At 39.9% G+C, this 17362-nt stretch overlaps 2 protein-coding genes across 6 annotated transcripts; both read left to right on the top strand.

Annotated features, from left to right (window-relative positions):
- The first annotated feature begins 1440 nt into the window (after positions 1–1440).
- Positions 1441–9237, top strand: tmem39b (transmembrane protein 39B). Of its 2 annotated transcripts, none has more exons than XM_074660720.1 (9): positions 1441–1617; positions 2910–3114; positions 4035–4254; positions 4449–4532; positions 4773–4927; positions 6151–6484; positions 7535–7722; positions 7807–7927; positions 8860–9237. In XM_074660720.1, exons 2-9 carry the CDS (start codon positions 2984–2986, stop codon positions 9091–9093), a joined length of 1467 nt encoding a protein of 488 aa, XP_074516821.1. In that variant the 5' UTR covers positions 1441–1617; positions 2910–2983; the 3' UTR covers positions 9094–9237. The 2 variants fall into 2 exon arrangements, with proteins under 2 accessions (XP_074516821.1, XP_074516822.1); XM_074660721.1 differs by having other exon boundaries at positions 1529–1650.
- A 1198-nt stretch (positions 9238–10435) lies between these two features.
- ccdc28b (coiled-coil domain containing 28B) lies at positions 10436–17164 on the top strand. Of its 4 annotated transcripts, none has more exons than XM_074660057.1 (7): positions 10436–10757; positions 12476–12586; positions 12651–12907; positions 13738–13907; positions 14114–14268; positions 15289–15311; positions 15431–17164. In XM_074660057.1, exons 3-7 carry the CDS (start codon positions 12675–12677, stop codon positions 15483–15485), a joined length of 636 nt encoding a protein of 211 aa, XP_074516158.1. In that variant the 5' UTR covers positions 10436–10757; positions 12476–12586; positions 12651–12674; the 3' UTR covers positions 15486–17164. The 4 variants fall into 4 exon arrangements, with proteins under 4 accessions (XP_074516158.1, XP_074516155.1, XP_074516157.1 ...); XM_074660054.1 differs by adding an exon at positions 12258–12333 and having other exon boundaries at positions 10439–10757; positions 12476–12907; XM_074660056.1 differs by having other exon boundaries at positions 10439–10741; positions 12478–12907.
- Positions 17165–17362: the final 198 nt, after the last annotated feature.

The following is a 17362-nucleotide window of genomic DNA, read 5'->3' as shown; positions in this document are numbered from 1 at the left end:
TCTGTAACTTTACCTCTAGGGGTGGGAAGAAGGCTGGACCTGTCTCTGTGTGGGAGTGGGAGGCGATGTGTATGTGTGTTTTTATGTATGTACATATTAAATGTTAAATGTAATGCACGGATATGTGCAATAACATGCTGATCAATCTGTGCAATAATTATATGATGCTGTGCAATAATTATATAATTATCTGATGGACACTTTGTGCAATAATCTAGCAAAACTGTCATCTCATCAATATACATATTGTATTTTTATATTTTATATAGCATTATCTTTTATATTTTTTATATTTATATTGCACTTTCTCTTTTTTATTGTATTATCTTTTCATTAGCACCTATGGGATTGTCACAATCTAATTTTGTTGTGCTACACAATGACAATAAGGGGCTTGATTTTGAATTTAAGAAATTATATATTTTTTGTATTATGGCACAGATATTATATTTTTTATGTTATGTTTGGAAAAAAAGGAATAAAAAGAATTCTCCCCCCCCCACCCCCCCCAAAAAAGAAAAAAAGAAATTAAAACATACTCCAAAAAATACAAAATACAGGTTAATTAAGCAATATTTTAGTATATTTTGATGCTGATACTTTAATACTTTGTAACAGAGTATTTCTACACTGTGGTATTACTACTTTTATTACAGTAAAATACATGATTACCTGTCACACCCTGCTCTCCCTTCCTTTATATAAGTATAATAGATGATTACCTATAAACATTGCTCTCCCTTTCTTTATATAAGTATAATAAATGATTACCTATAAACACTACTCTCCCTATCTTTATATAAGTATAATAGATGATTACCTATAAACACTACTCTCCCTATCTTTATATAAGTATAATAAATGATTACCTATAAACACTACTCTCCCTTTCTTTATATAAGTATAATAGATGATTACCTATAAACACTACTCTCCCTATCTTTATATAAGTATAATAGATGATTACCTATAAACACTGCTGTCCCTTTCTTTATATAAGTATAATAAATGATTACCTATAAACACTACTCTCCCTATCTTTATATAAATATAATAGATGATTACCTATAAACACTGCTGTCCCTTCCTTTATATAAGTATAATAGATGATTACCTATAAACACTACTCTCCCTATCTTTATATAAGTATAATAGATGATTACCTATAAACACTGCTGTCCCTTTCTTTATATAAGTATAATAAATGATTACCTATAAACACTACTCTCCCTATCTTTATATAAATATAATAGATGATTACCTATAAACACTGCTGTCCCTTCCTTTATATAAGTATAATAGATGATTACCGATAAACACTGCTGTCCCTTTCTTTATATAAGTATAATAAGTGATTACCTATAAACACTGCTGTCCCTTCCTCCTTTAATGTGCGGAATGTACCTTTAATAAAGTCTCTCCTCCCACTCTCAGGTCTGCTCACAGATCCGCGCCCCCATCTAGCAGCGGCCAGTTTCACATCAACAATGACTGTCTGCGCGGATTTCCATGGAAAACACGCCAGTATTACAGTAAATATCCTGAAGATCTATTGCATTTAACTCGTTGTCTGTGCAGCAGAGCAGCGTCTACCAGCGACTACAGAGGCTGCTACTGGTGAGCTCTACATGTCCTTGTCTATCCTGTTTGGTGGGTTGGTTAGGAAGCTAAGCTAAGCTAGAAACACTGTGAACCTTTAGGCCTCAATCTTTCTATTTAATCAAGCATGGTGTTTGGCGGACAGATCGGAGTCTCATTGTATAGGTCCACGTTGTTGTCGTCCTCTGCCTCATGTCTCTGGACTGAAACAGCTCTAGTTTGGTATTTAACCCGGGTAAAAGAGCAAATGATGATGCTACTGAGCTAGCTTGTAAAATCAGTTTCCGCAAAAAAACTTGCACCATATTAAAAAGATGCAAACTTGTTTAAGGCTAGATGTTTGTGATGCATTGCCTATATGTATGATTTTGCAGATCTGTTTTGCATTTGGTGTTTTGATTGTCCTTTAGAATCTTTTAAGCATGCACATATGTATTTTAGTTTGTTATGACTAGACTATGCACCACTCCTTTCATTGTCAGCTCTGTGACTAATCCAAATCACTAACCCTAAACACAACTTTATTACTGCCTGATTCATGCTGTGCCAGTGAATTATATCCTAGGTGATACTGATTTAAATCACTTACACCCATTAGTCAGTACATGTTATTATTACCTATTTGTTGGATGTTATAGATCTAGATCAGCCTGTTTGTGATGCATTGCCTATATGTATGATTTGTTTTGCAGATCTATTTGACAGGGGTTTTGATTGCCCCATTAAATCTTAAGCATGCACATATGTATTAATGTTTGTTATGACTAGACTGCACCACTCCTTTTATTGTCAGCTATGTGACTAATCCAAATCACTAACCCTAAACACAACTTTATTACTGCCTGATTGATGCTGTGCCAGTGAATTATATCCTAGGTGATACATATCACACACACTGATTTAAATCACCTACACCCATTAGTCAGAAGAAAGAAGAAGAAGAAGAAAGGCACTTTATTAATCCCCCAGGGGAAATTAAATTTTTTCACTCTGTTATTTTACATAGTAAAATTAGAGTTTCATAGTAAACACAGGCCCGTAATACACACACATGCACAAACAGGACCTACATGCATTAATAGAGAGATGTCAGAGCGAGGGGCTGGTTTGGTGTCTTGCTCAAGGGCACCTCGGCAGTGCGGCAAACTGACATCTCTGCAGCTAACAGTTCACACTCAGTACTTGGTCCATGCTACTGCCGTCCCCAAGTATATCCTCAGTACATGTTATTATTACCTATTTGTTGGATATTCTAGATCAGCCTTTTCTATCTATCACAGTGTCTGACCTGCTCCCTTTGTTGTAAACAGGTACAAGCACAAGGAGAGGCAATCATAAAACCAAGACGCATAGCTGGGAGAAGTGAGCCGTGGGTGTGTCTGCGATGGCTGGTGGAAGGAGAGGGGCGAACCGTACCACGTACTGCAGACCTCCACTCAGCAGTGAACCAGGCTCGGTCAGCAATGGCAACCACTCGACCAGCTCCCCGGTCACAGGGGTGCGATCTCGTACAAGGTATGCTCTGATATACCGCTGCTACACACACTGCGAGAGTTAAAGGGGACCTATTATGCTTTTTTTTTGCCTTTCCTTTAGTGTGTTATATATAGTTTTTTGTGCATGTAAAAGTTCTGCAAAGTTATAAAGTGCACGCCAAAGGGAGTTACTCTCCCCCCACAGAAACGCTGCTCCTGAACTGCCTGAAACGCCTTGATTTGAAGTCCCGCTTTTTCTTCCGTAACGTGGTGATGTCACCAAGTAACACATTTGCATAATACCTTTTGGTACGCCCTCAAACAAAGCTACTTATTACACAGCTTTGTTGAATACTCGATTCTGATCAATCGGTCAATCGCGGCGTTCTACGGTCTGTTATTTCTTTATAGCAGACCGTTGCTATGTATAAAAGACCGTTGCTATGGACGCAGTTCTGATGTCAGACTCTTGCGGAATGTTTTTGTGTAAAATAAATGATTTCTGAAGTAAGTAGGCGTGTAATAAGCGTGATGATGTTCAACTAGCGGGTCATTGTTGTGAAATAAACCCTTTCAGGGTGATGTTTCGCGTCGGGATAGGTTTAACAACAATGACCAGCTTGCAATCAGAGCAGACTGGGCTTTTTTGAAGGGGTGGGGCAACAGCTCAAACATTTTTCAGACAGAGGGTGAAAAGAGGTGCACCAGCACGGCCGGTATGAGAAAAGTTAACCGTTTTGTGAACATCAAAGCATGTAAATGTTCTAGTAGAAACCCAAAATACAAGTATGGACCTGGAAATGAGCATAATAGGTCCTCTTTAAGAAACAAACATTGCAGCCTGAGAGCCTTGAAAGACTTCCCCCCCTCATCTGGGCTGCAGTAATGCACTGTGACATGGATGTGTCTTATCAGAATGATATACACATCATGATAAAGAAGGCCTTGTTTCGTCTGCAGGAATGGTTCGGGGACATGCATGTCCAGCCCCCCACTGGCTGCGCAGACGGTGGTTCCTCTGAAGCACTGTAAGATCCCCGAGTTATCTGTGGATCGTAACGTGCTGTTCGAGCTCCACCTTTTCTTCTGCCACCTCATCGCCCTCTTTGTCCATTACGTCAACATCTACAAGACCGTGTGGTGGTACCCCCCATCACACCCTCCCTCACACACATCACTGGTGAGTACTTAGTGGTCAGCTGTTGACTGACGATCATGTTTGTTATGGGTATATTGTTTTCAGCAGTCGTTTTGTCTGCCACAGATCACTGTATCGCTGTTGTTTTGAAATTGAAATGACCTGAACTTGTACTTTAGAGCTGTGCTTATTTGTTTATGTGAGCAATAATCCTGAATCAACCTTATCATTTACAGAACTTTCACCTTATTGATTATAACATGCTGGTGTTCACAATCATCATACTGGCAAGGAGGTTAATTGCAGCAATTGTTAAAGAGGTAAGAATTTTATTTTTGGCTTCTACCTTTTTGTGAAATGGCACAAATCATGTAACTCGTAAGTATTTGTGTTTGTATTTTACTGTGTTTACAAGCCTCAAATACGTCCCATTCACAAGGATTTTTCCTGCGCTTTGTTTCTCTCTCACATCTTTGATTGTGTTTCTGTGTTGAATAAAGGTGTATTGAAAAATTTATGCATTTGACTATTCTGTCTCCCTCCTCCTCTCTTCCACTCAGGCATCACAGAGTGGGAAACTATCCTTCCCTCATTCGATCTTTCTAGTGATGGCTCGGTTCGCTGTGCTAACGCTGACGGGCTGGAGCCTGTGTCGCTCCCTCATTTACCTCTTCAGAACCTATTCTGTCCTCAGCCTGCTCTTCCTCTGCTACCCGTAAGTAACCACAGCGACAACAAAGAGGCTTGTATTGAATTGACAGACATTTTTTAAGATGTTTCCATGTCGTACACACACACACATTTTAAAAGTTCCAATGCTTATTTCTTGTATTTCATAGTTTGTGTTACCCAGCTTCAGTTGTTTTGGTTCCTGCTGGTTTGTTTGTGTTCATATTGTCTCCATCTATCAATGGCTGGATTTGATACAGCTGGATATCAAATGAGTTTGAAAACTGTTTTTGCTGAAACAAGCTGTATATAGAGTGGTGCAGAGATGAACACACTCTGCAGTTAGAATCACACTGGTTCCCTCGATTAAAACGCAATTTGGATGTGGCAAACATTTATGATACTTACACATTTTGTTCCATAAAATAATCTCAACAAATGAACACCACTTTTAGGATTTTTTTTTTAAGCATGAATGTAATCGCCAGAAGTAAAAAGCTAGCGTTAGGGTATAAACGAACAACATCACGGTCGCATGAGCGCGAGTATACACGACGAGGCTGTAACGGCGGACGTGTCGGCGTGATGACGTTTAGTATTCTCATTTAGCCACTTGTTAGCAACCGCCTTTTTTAAGACATATGAAAGCTTCAAAATTCACGAGTGGGGTATTAACTGACGTATTTTAAATCGTAGAACACAACGTTAAAATATCTTAAGCTTGTGTTAACCACAGACAGAACTAAGAACCTATTGACCTATTGAAGTGGTAAAATGCTAACTCATTTCCGGGTTTTAGGACTTAAAAGAGGTCTGAACCCTGATTTGAATGATGAAAGTAATCTGGTGTTTGTTGTCTCTTGAGCTTTCAAGTGAAGTGCTTCAATTGAAACATCTATTAAATATTCATAATATGATGTTTGGATGCTGTTATCCATGGTGTCTCTGCTTGCAAATATGTTCAGCATGAGCGGCCTCAATATATCCCCTAACAGGCAGTGATGTACAGAAGGTGGTCCAGTTCAACATTAATCCAAAAGAGGAAACGATTTTCATGTGATGTGGTGTTATTTAGATTTTTGAGACTGTTCTAACTGATGACACAAAGACACTTGGAGCCTTACTTGTTTGGGTTTTTAACATCAGTGCAGACTGTTGTGCCACAAATGTTTGTATTCAATGTGAGATCATTTGCTCAACCACTCTGGCAGTGTTGATATGGGTCATCAGGATTTGTAAAAGTTAACCGTAGCTGTTGTTTCCACGCAGATTCGGGATGTATATTCCGTTCTTCCGGCTGAGCTGTGACTTCCGTCGAGCAGGTCCGCTCTCCCCCATCGCCAGCATCGGCTCCAAGGAGGTGGGCAGCGTGGGCCGGGGCAGGGACTACTTGACCGTGCTGAAGGAGACGTGGAAGCAGCACACCAGCCAGCTGTACGGCGTCCAGGCCATGCCGACTCATGCCTGCTGCCTCTCCCCGGATCTCATCCGCAAGGAGGTGGAGTACCTGAAGATGGACTTCAACTGGAGGATGAAGGAAGTGCTGGTCAGCTCGATGCTCAGTGCTTACTATGTGGCCTTTGTACCTGTCTGGTTTGTCAAGGTAAGAAACTTGTAGCAGTCACCCCTTTTTCTGAAGATCTTCATTTTCTTTAATGAAACATATTTTTTTCCATATTCATTTTGGCTGACTCCTGAGGTAACTAGCAAATGATTCAGATCACCTGATGTGATCGGGTGTGGGGCCTTGTTCCTGAGTGAAAGTTGGGTGCAGCTGAGTGCATTTTTTGCCTTTGGCCAATCAGGGTGTGACGACGCCCTTCTCGGAAGTCATGAAAGAGGTGGAGAATAGGACACCTGCGGCATTCTCAACTTGCTAAATACCAGCGCAGACCGCAAACTCTCACCTCTTACATATTGACAGTGGTTAGAGGAAGTAGGGTTGTCTGCCACTGGGCACTCCACTGGGGAGTTGCCAAAAGCCAGATTACCTTAAAAACTTAAACTTAAAACACTTCAACTTTATTAGAAATTATTATTACTTGCCATAAGAAAAAGCTTGTTCCCTAATGTGCAAGTTGACAAACATTTTAAGGCTTTATTTTGTCCATTTATTTTCATTCGTGCACACCAGCATTTTTTTATGCACGTGTCCTTAGAGAATATTTAATTTCGGGGAACACTTTAAAAAGGGGAAAACTGGAAACTGATCAATATTTTTGCTACTTTATTAAAATCGAAGAGGCATTTGTTTCTAAAAAAAAATAAGGAGGCATCTACTGTAGATCATCGTTTCCTCAAAATACGTTTTTGTATTTTTATGTGGGCTGAAATCTGAGGAAATGGCAACAACCGTGACACACAAGTGGCTACCACGAAGGGACATGTCACACAAAGAATCATCCTGTAAATAAAGGGATTAAGTGTTGTGTCCCATCTTCTGATATCTGCTAAGTAAATATTTGTTGAGGGTATAGTGTTGAAATAACTTGTATCTGTTTATCAGTCAAAATCACTGCTAGTGACCTTCCACAATGTCTTGGCAAGATCCAGACATAACAATGATTTCTTTCTTAATTTTAAGTTTTTAAACGTTAACTTGTATCATTTAATATGCTTTAACAACACTTCTTTTTTAAATATTTTCTCTCAGAGTACACAGTATGTGGACAAGCGCTGGTCTTGTGAGCTGTTCATCCTGGTGTCCGTCAGCACGTCAGTCATCCTCATGAGGCACTTGCTGCCACCTCGATACTGCGACCTGCTTCACAAAGCTGCAGCTCACCTGGGCTGCTGGCAGAAAGTAGACCCCTCGCTCTGCTCCAATGTTCTCCAGCACATGTATGTACTGCTCATGATTTATCACTGGGCTTTAGGTCTATTTGGAAATCCTTATTTCACTCTGCTGTCTCTCTCTTTGCACAGATGGACGGAGGAGTACATGTGGCCACAGGGAGTCCTGGTTAAACATAATAAGAACGTCTACAAGGCCATGGGTCACTACAATGTCGCAGTTCCATCAGATGTGTCCCATTATCGCTTCTATGTGAGTATTCGAAAAATGAACAGGTCCTGTAAAACAACTCTAGACGTCCGAGATTTTCCTGTACCGCCTGTTTTGTAAAATATTTGTGGTATTTTAAAAAGGCAGCTACTGGCACATACTTTACCTGATGACTAGTCTGACAGCATGTAGACTGCTGGTACAAGTTTACCATTGGCTGCGTAGCTCAAGCAGCATTCTCCTCCCACCGCCGACGCATCCTGGGCTTGGTGCCGCCCAAGACAATTGTGATTGGTTTAAAGAAATAAGAACAAGCCAGAGCATTTTTTCCCCCCCTATACCAGAATGATAATGTGTGGAGGCAGAGAGGGATGTCAAGAGAACCGACAATTTGGTACCAAGTCGATGCCAAAATTCTGAAAACGTGACATACTCGTTTTTCTACTGTATTTTGCTGATAATGCTACATTGTGAACAATAAATCCATGTAGAAATTGGCAGGAGGAGAGCTAGTAATGTCAACTGTTAGCAGCCGGTGGGCAGCACAGTGCTGGCTGGCTAAATAATGGACAGCTAACGTACAGAAGTTACATTATGATGCGTTCAAGCTCTATTCAGTAAAAATCGGTATTAGGCGAAGGTAAATTATAATATTATCATGAATTATTCAAATGTCATTTTGTAAACTGTTGTTTTGTGGCGAGAACCCGGAGGCGGATCATCAGGAATTAATAAAAAAAATCACAAAAAACAGAATGCAAACGGTAATAAAGGAGTGTATGTTGAAGTTCATGGGTTTATTGTTTTGTTTTTTAACATGGTATCGAGAATCATTGAATTTCCCTGCTATTGGTATCAACTACTAAATGTCTGACATCCCTAGAGCCAGACGTTTTGTGGAGATAGGTCTGGCTATGCGACCACATATCTGATGACTGACTACATCCTGTCTCTCTCTCTCTCTCTCCCCTTAGTTCTTCTTCAACAAGCCTTTACGAATATTGAACATACTCATCATCCTCGAAGGCGCCATGATATTCTACCAGCTCTACTCGTTGATATGCTCAGAAAAGTGGCATCAGACGATATCGCTGGCCCTGATTCTCTTCAGCAACTACTACGCCTTCTTCAAGCTTCTCAGAGACAGAATAGTGCTAGGAAAGGCATACTCGTACTCCAACAGCTCATCAGACCAGAAAGTCAGTTAGACTTGAGTTATTATTGGTCACATTCACTTTGGAACAACACAAACATGCCTAAGAGCTCTGTATTTTTTCTACAAACTGCATTTTGTGTCACGTTTTTGTTCTGACCCGCCATAATAAAAATAAATATTTTTGTATTACTTTAAAGGTTTGCTTTGGTTTTATTTGGTTCTCAAATGTTTTTCCATTCTGACGTCAATGGGCCTTAAAATTTGAACTATTTCTCAGCAAATAGGTGTACATTTCAGTTGACAAGGTGCACCAATTGACTCTTCATTGCTGAGAACTTTTTTTTAATGTTGCACGATTGCTGAATTACAAAATTAAATGTTTTTTTCTTGCAGCTATTTAGTATTGATATGGAAGAAAAGATTATTAACACTTAATCCTAATTAATCACCACTGAATACTAAATGTTGAAATTCAAATTTGAAACCAACATGAGTCATATATTTTTTAGATTTCAAAAATTGAAATCAGCCTCTGGAAAATTCAAAGGGAGACATTCATTCACCAAATTAATTAAAATGGATGATTTTCAAAGTAAATGATTTCAATACTATAAATTTAGTGGTGTTGGAATTTCAACCCTGAGTATTCAGCAGTGATTAAGTGGAACAATTATGAAATTGAAATGATCATAGCCTTTCTCTCCATCCATAGTATTACATTTATCGTAAAGCTGCTTGAGACAGATCCCTCTGTTGTTCTTGAAGTTTCTTTTCTTTTTTCCCCCATTAAAGGTATTTTTTTTATCTTATTAGAGCTGAGAGTGTAAGAATAGGGGGTGTTGCATGCTGTACAGATTATAACACCCTTTGAGGTAAATTCTTGATTTCAGGCAACATACAGTAATGGAAAGTAACTAAGTGCGTTTACTCAAGTACTGTATTTAGAACAATTTTGAAGTACTTGAGTATTTCCATTTTATGCTACTTTATAATCAACTACATTTCAGAGGGAAATAATGTACTTTTTACTCCACTACATTTATTTGACAACATTAGTTAATATTTACTTTGCAGATTCAGATTATCATTATTAATACAAATAAACCAATAGATCAACTAACGTTGACTAAGGTTTAGAAAGGTGCTATACGAATAAAGATTATTATTATTATTATTATAAAAAAAAAAAAAAAGTGTATGCGTATGAAGGTTAAATGTGTGAAATGTATGTCATATTTCAAGATATCAGAGATAGTAAAGAAAGATGGAGAACATTGGCGTCACCATGTGGCCTGTTTGTAGTACCTTCTTCTAACTATGGCAAACCCTCCAGGCTATAATAGAAGGAGGATATTTACATCATCAGCTGATGAGTCTTCAGCACCAGCATGCTGTTGGGCTGCACCTATGTGACAGGGTAAACACAGTGACACTATAACCACTCACCTACAGGGCTGCTGCTGCGGCTGCTCTCTTGGCGGTGGTGTACTGGCCCTTTAAGAAGACGGCTCAAAGACAACAGAAGCGAACGCATCGATGCAGCGCGCTACATTGTATCATTGTACCATTAACACTAAAGGTGGTGCAGCACGAGACACTTCAACAGCATCACTGTGGTTTTATAAAGGTTCATTCATATGATACACAAACGTGTTTTATATGGCGGGAGGAGAAATGTGACGCTCTCTGTGTGCTCTCTGGTGCGAAATTGATTGGGTAAGTCGTATTTTTGTGTCATTCCTAGACGATAAATCTGTTTAAACGTCGTCTTCTCTCACTGAATTTAACAATATGCTGTCACTATATTATTCTTAAAGCAGCTTCACTACAGGGTCGATATAAGCCAAAGAAAAGAGGGATTTCAGCGTATAAAGTTGCCTTTGTGTATTACTGTAGTGGCCATCTTTGGCTGGTACTTTGAACGGAGGCTGACGCAGTGTTAAGGAGATATACAGCTGTTATTATAACAATAGGAGATATACAGCTGTTATTATAACAATAGGAGATATACAGCTGTTATTATAACAATAGGAGATAACCTGCTATTATAACAATGATTGCATCCCATTGTAATGGGATGAATGCACTCACTTTGTATCTTAATATAACAATAAACAATCACTCTACTGCTGTAATAGTTTGTACTAATATCAATGAGCACAATATAACATACCACATATATATATATATAAGTGAACAACAAATACAAGTCTTGTCATACTTCTTTTAATTTATAGTAAACTATTATAATTTATTGCAGGGCTATTCCATCTAATTGGCTTCACACTGTAAAAGTTGTTTTTTTATGGAATGTAAATAGATAAGACCTTTTAAAGATCACTATCCTACATGGAACAAATAACTTATTCCCTAAGACTCCGAAAAGACACATTTATTAAAAGGTGGAGCCCTGCCATGATCATTCTAATACAGTGATCGGTGATCTGAGTATTTTTATATATCCTGGATCATACTTGTATCTCTGTCTTCCTGATCCATGTCATCATTCTAAGCACATACACACACACATACAACACATACACTTCCACACACTTCCCCTCCATAACCTCCGACCCTTCACCACATTTATTTTTATTTAAATGTATTTATTTATTTTACTTTATTTAATTTTAATTCTTTGGAATGATCCAGTATTTACTCTGAATTCAATTGAAATTATAGTTTAAGATGAAGTCTTGTTTTGTTTTTTTGTGTTTCCTCCCCCTACCCCTTGTTTTAAGTTGTGAAATGTTGTGTAAAAACAAAGAGACAGCTGTAAAATGAAAATACAGTTCGAAAGAATGTGATGATGATTGTAGAAACTGCTGAAAGTAAAAAAAAAAAAAGACCACTATCCTACAATAGGGAAGTCTCAATAATAAAGCAGTGTATTGATTTTCTCCTTCAGACATTTGTCTGAGAGGCTGTGTACACTATAGGTCCATTTGTATAACACACAGCACGCTCCTCATATTACCCATCTGTGCATTCAAGTAGTAAGAGCTAGAAGCCTGCTGCTGCAGTGTAGCTTGTTCTGATTTCTTGATCATTTTGTGGAACATATAATCGGTTTGTTTGGTTGGAAAATGTCCTCAAAACAATAATGGAGAGCTGTCCTTCAGTTCACACATATTCTCTAAGGTCTGTCCACTTTGAGGCTGCTCTAAAAATATCTTTCTAGGCCAGTGTTTCACTCCCCTCTTTTTACACCACCAGGGAAGCGTTATGATAGAAAAGCCAGAAAATTGCTTCCAATTCAAACTTTCATCTGAATGCAATCCCATTTAGGCAGGTAGGTCAGTGGTATACTCTTCCACACCGCCCCTACTAACGCTGATGATTTATATTTGTCTGTGACAGATATATTGTTGTGATAACCTGGGGATGCTGTTAAACTAATGAAAGCATCATTAAATGCTCTTTTTTTTTTGCAGAGTGGAGCATCCTGAGCTGCAGCACTAATTTTGGCACAGTCACAACCCTCCTCAGAGCCCTTCTTTCTCTCAGGGAGGGGAAGGCTGCTGGTTTTTGAACTTCCTACCTTTGTTGAGTCAGGACGTCCTGTACACCAGCCAGGCAGTGCCCCCTCATCATCTTAGAGCCCCCCAGAGAGCGTCACTTAAAACACTAATAATGGAAGATAAACGCAAGAAGCGGAGCCCAAAGGTGTCTCTCCCCCAGCCCCCTCCTCCCCCCATCAACCCCCGCAAAGTCACCATCATGCCTGCCAGCAAAAGTGCCACCTTCTCTCTCGGCCTGCCGCAGCCCCCTTCCCCAAAGAACAGAGGCAAGTGTAAGAGGTCCATAGGAGCGCCGGGACAGCCCAAAGAGGTGTTCGCCGTCGTAGCGCCACCAAAGATCACCAGGTTTGTGTCATAATGTAACCGCTGCTGCAAATGTTCTTTGCCATTTTTTATGTCCTATAATCTTATTCATTTTCCAAACAGATAACTCTCTCTAAATTAGATAATGTGAGATCACATACAGTACAGTGTGCAGTATCTCCACCACAGCTACATCTGAGTATAGTAGAAAATGTGTTTATAGTCTTGAAAATTAGCAACTACCAGCTTTTTGGAGTGCCTCAGAATTAGACATACTACACTCTACACTTTGCACTGACATTTCAAAATACAAGAAGTCAACTTGGATAATATATACGGTATATTACATTAGAATTGTTATTTAAAGTGTGACTATGTAATCTCACTTTAAGGGTTGTCAAAAGCCTTTCAGGGAATAGCACAAATAGATGAGGCAGGTTGCATTTCACCTTTAAATGTAAGGAAAGTGACATAGGTAATGAATACAATGATGAAGATTGGTAGGAGGCAGTGCATCTGGTGCAATCAACCTTCACTTGCAACAGGCTTTTGGGTTGCAATCGGATTGCTAGATACTGGAGTCGCATAGCTCAAGAATTGAGCGGGATCTTTAAGACCACAATAAGAAAGCATCCGTATTCCTACTGGGTTTGCCCTCTAAATAAGTAGCTCTCTCCCGTAATCACTACAAATTGCTGGACAAACCTTTGCTCCTTGCTCGTAAATCCATCCTGTCAAAATGGGTTAAAGATACTCCACCCACAGTAACATTCTGATACAGGGAGATTTTCACCGTACTGCCTTATGAAAGGATAAGTGCAGTCCTTAGAGGTATGCATATGATTGTGATGTTTCTGTTTGTTTCCCCTCAGGCCCCACAAGGAGAAGCCCAGGGCCCCCCAGCCTGCAGGACCCAGTAAAGTAGTCCAGTCTTCCCCCCTGCAGCACTCCTTTCTCACAGACGTCTCAGACGTGAGAGAGATGGAGGGAGGCCTCCTCAACCTCCTCAACGACTTCCACTCAGGCAAACTACAGGCTTTCGGTAAGATGACCTTCATTAGAGAGGCCACCGAGGGAATATTCTGTTACGGGCTGAAAACAAAGCCAGTTGAAAAGTGGCTGAAATCAAATAGCTGTGGTGCTATTTTTACATACTGGTGCCATCAAAATACTTATGACTTTGCTGTAATCCCCCTGCAACCAAAAGAGGTGACACTTAAGAAAAGTTACACTTGTCTGGTTTTCTAGGTAAGGTGTGCTCCTTTGAGCAACTGGAGCATGTGCGGGAGATGCAGGAGAAGCTGGCACGACTGCACTTCAGCCTGGACAGCCACGTGGAGGAGCTTTCAGAGGACCAGAGGAAGTGTGCCTCCGACCACAACCTGGAGCACCTGCTCTGTAACGTAAGCACAGACCACAGCAGCAGCACAAGGTCATCCTCAACTGTGTTGTTTGTTTTGATCATAGACTATATATAAAGATGGACGACGTGACGGCTCCCCAAAAGTGAAGCCAAAACATCTTGATCACCCCCTGGTGGCTGGCTGCAGTATATATGTCATAAAGCCCGCCCCCTCCATCCAAACGTATATTGCCAAGAAGTGAAAGTCAATTGTTTGTTCCATTGCAACAGCAGAACTACGCTTCCGCCAAAACAATATAATATAAAACCAGGAGAGAGTTAAATGATTAGGTCACGGGAGCACTTAGTTTAGTTATTAACTGCCCACAAAGTGTCATGGAAACAGTTGATGAGGGGAATAGGTATGGAAAGGAGAGTAAGGCATTTATCACACGTATGCAGTGTTAATGAGTGAAGCTCATGACACACAGTATATTGTATGCACCAAACCTATTTTTACTCCCTTTAACTTTTTTGCTGTGAACCTTCCAGTAAAGCAGATATGCCTGTTTGAGATGAGATGAATCACATAACAGAGTTTTTAGTATGTTTAAATGTTATTATTATCCGGCACAAACAGTGATGTGTTGTCCAAGAATGCCTTGAAAGAGTTTCTATTGTTAGCTTGTTGTGTGGCTCCTAGTTACCCGCTCCGGGGGCTGGTATGCTGCTCGCTGAAGGGAAATTGCAGCGCTGTGTGAGAGGGAGGTGAGAAAAGGCCCTTCAGCTCATTACAGATACTGCTGCCAGGAATACTCGCTAGCTGTAGCAGCGGTGGATAATTGTGCCTCCGAGCAGATGGGAAGTGACTTTCCTTTGTGTAGATAAGGGAAGTTGACCAGTTGCTTTTATAAACAACGTAGCCGGATAATGGGAGGTTCAATTCAAATATTGAGCTGACACACACAGGCTGTTGTGTAATATGATCACAGTTAGTGATTAGTGCCCTGTACAACAACATCATGTCCTATTTTTGTCTGTTTCTATTTTCGATACACCTCACACCCATTTGTTCCTGCAGCTGGAGGAGCTCAGCACCTCCATGTATCCTTTTTCTAAATGAATGACTGTATATTTATTGGAATCACCCAGCACTCTAGACGCAGACAGATTTTAAATATTTTCAGTTTCAAAGTGTGAATCCTTAACGTGTCTGCGTTCAGACAAAAGCTCCACCTAGCTGAGAACCAGGACCTGCCCAAGACATCTGGTCCCTGACAAAGTGAGGTGCAGAGGATGGCGACCACACACTCATCTTCTCCCAACATCTAGCCAGTCCAGGTTGCCATGGCATTGATCCAGCTGCCTTAGTAACAGAATGGAAAGATCCACAGGAGGAGGAAGAGGAGGAGCTGATTTTCCATTTGGTCGGTGAAGCAGAGGGAACAATATAGTGACTCAAAGCAGCAGAGCATTAAATGAACACTCAAACCAAAACCATAAACCCCTCATTCACGGCACAAGAAACGATCAGAGGGTTTACTGAACAGTTAGACACAACATATTTCATCTAAGTTTTCAGCATGTTTTTCAGCAGGCTCCAGTTACTAGTGACATCATTTGGGAACAAATAATTGAATCCAGGTCCTTTGGTTCTCTATTTGTGTTCCAGTTTCCATCACAAAAAGCACATTTCATGACAGTTTAAGAAGTTGATTTCATAGTATGCCTTGTGTTTTGCATCATTTCAGAAGGTATGTCTGTTAGCAAAGGTAAGAAAGCAGACACACGTGACCCTTGAAGACAACACCACTGTGGTTAGCTCAGAACTTTAAAAGGGACACTTTTGCTATTATTCTGAATACTCTCCTTCATTTTTATAGCTTTGCTTTTAAAGTTGAATACAGACTGGGTTTAATAAAAGCGGGGTGAATCTTTGCTATAACTGCATTTCAGAGGGGACTATTTGAGAAGATGCAAAGTGTATGTTTGATGAACTTGCATGTAAAATGGTATATATGTTTGGCCAATGTGCAGTCCAGCTACTGTATTTGTTGACACCGTTTGTTGACACAGGGTTGCCTTTAGGCTGAATGAGGGCCCAGTAGCAGCATCCCTCCAAAGCACAAACTAGTCAACACTGATACTGAAGTGCTGTAAAATCACCTACTGGAATATGTAGGTCACGGGGAGTCTCGTCTCTCATGATACTGTGTTGTTGGGTGGCACATTCACCCTAATGCGGCTGGCATAAGTCTGTACTGTTTGATTTAAAAAACGGCAGCTACTTTTATAGTTGATGATTTGCGTTGTATTTAATTCCAAACTTGGCAGCGATGTACCTTGGCCATAATATTTAATCCCTGACAAGCCAATATTAATCTGAGACATCAAAGCATGTCAAAGCATTGGTGCATTTGGTTATTAAAACTGTAATATGAGACTTTTTACTGCTTTCTAAGCCTCTTTTCTAAGGCCTTGGCCTGTATAGCCTCCACCATAGATAGTAGGGCTGTCCCGAATACCATCTTTTGGGCTTCGAAGCTTCGGTGAGAAGTATTAAAAATTTCACAGAGCAGTTCAGCGTGGCAGGCTGACATGTTCTTCTATCTCCATCTCCCCCGTTTCAGTGCCACACTACTGTAAACACACCTATACACACAAAAAACAGCAATATACGTCTGAGAATAATGTGGGACTATTCCTTATTTCATGGCTATTCTGGGATTTATACATCACTATTACATACTTATATATTATGATTTTTTTTAACTAAGTATTTTGAATACTGATTTGGAGGTCAAGTACCATGGCAACGGTCGAAGCTTCGAAGCATTCGGGTCAGCCCTAATAGATGTATACTATAAAACAAACGGTTTTATATCTATGGCCTCCAGTCACATAATACATCTCTACTCTGGTTACTCCATCAAAGATCCTTCCCAGTCAGCAATTTTCTGTTATTTTACACATTAAAAGGGATAATTATTCTCCATTAGCTTTACATATGAATTAGGCACAGTCAAAACAACAGAAAACTTGTGAAGAATGTCGTGTATTCAACAAATGGACCCATGAATAAAGGTAAATATATATAATGTGTTTCTTGGATAAAAGTTTCTCCCAGCAGACATTTTTACTTGTCATAGTAAGAA

Source organism: Sebastes fasciatus, chromosome 15 (genome assembly GCF_043250625.1).
Source record: "Sebastes fasciatus isolate fSebFas1 chromosome 15, fSebFas1.pri, whole genome shotgun sequence".
NCBI classification, from domain to species: Eukaryota; Metazoa; Chordata; class Actinopteri; order Perciformes; family Sebastidae; genus Sebastes; species Sebastes fasciatus.
This window is presented reverse-complemented; position numbering and strand designations above follow the sequence as displayed.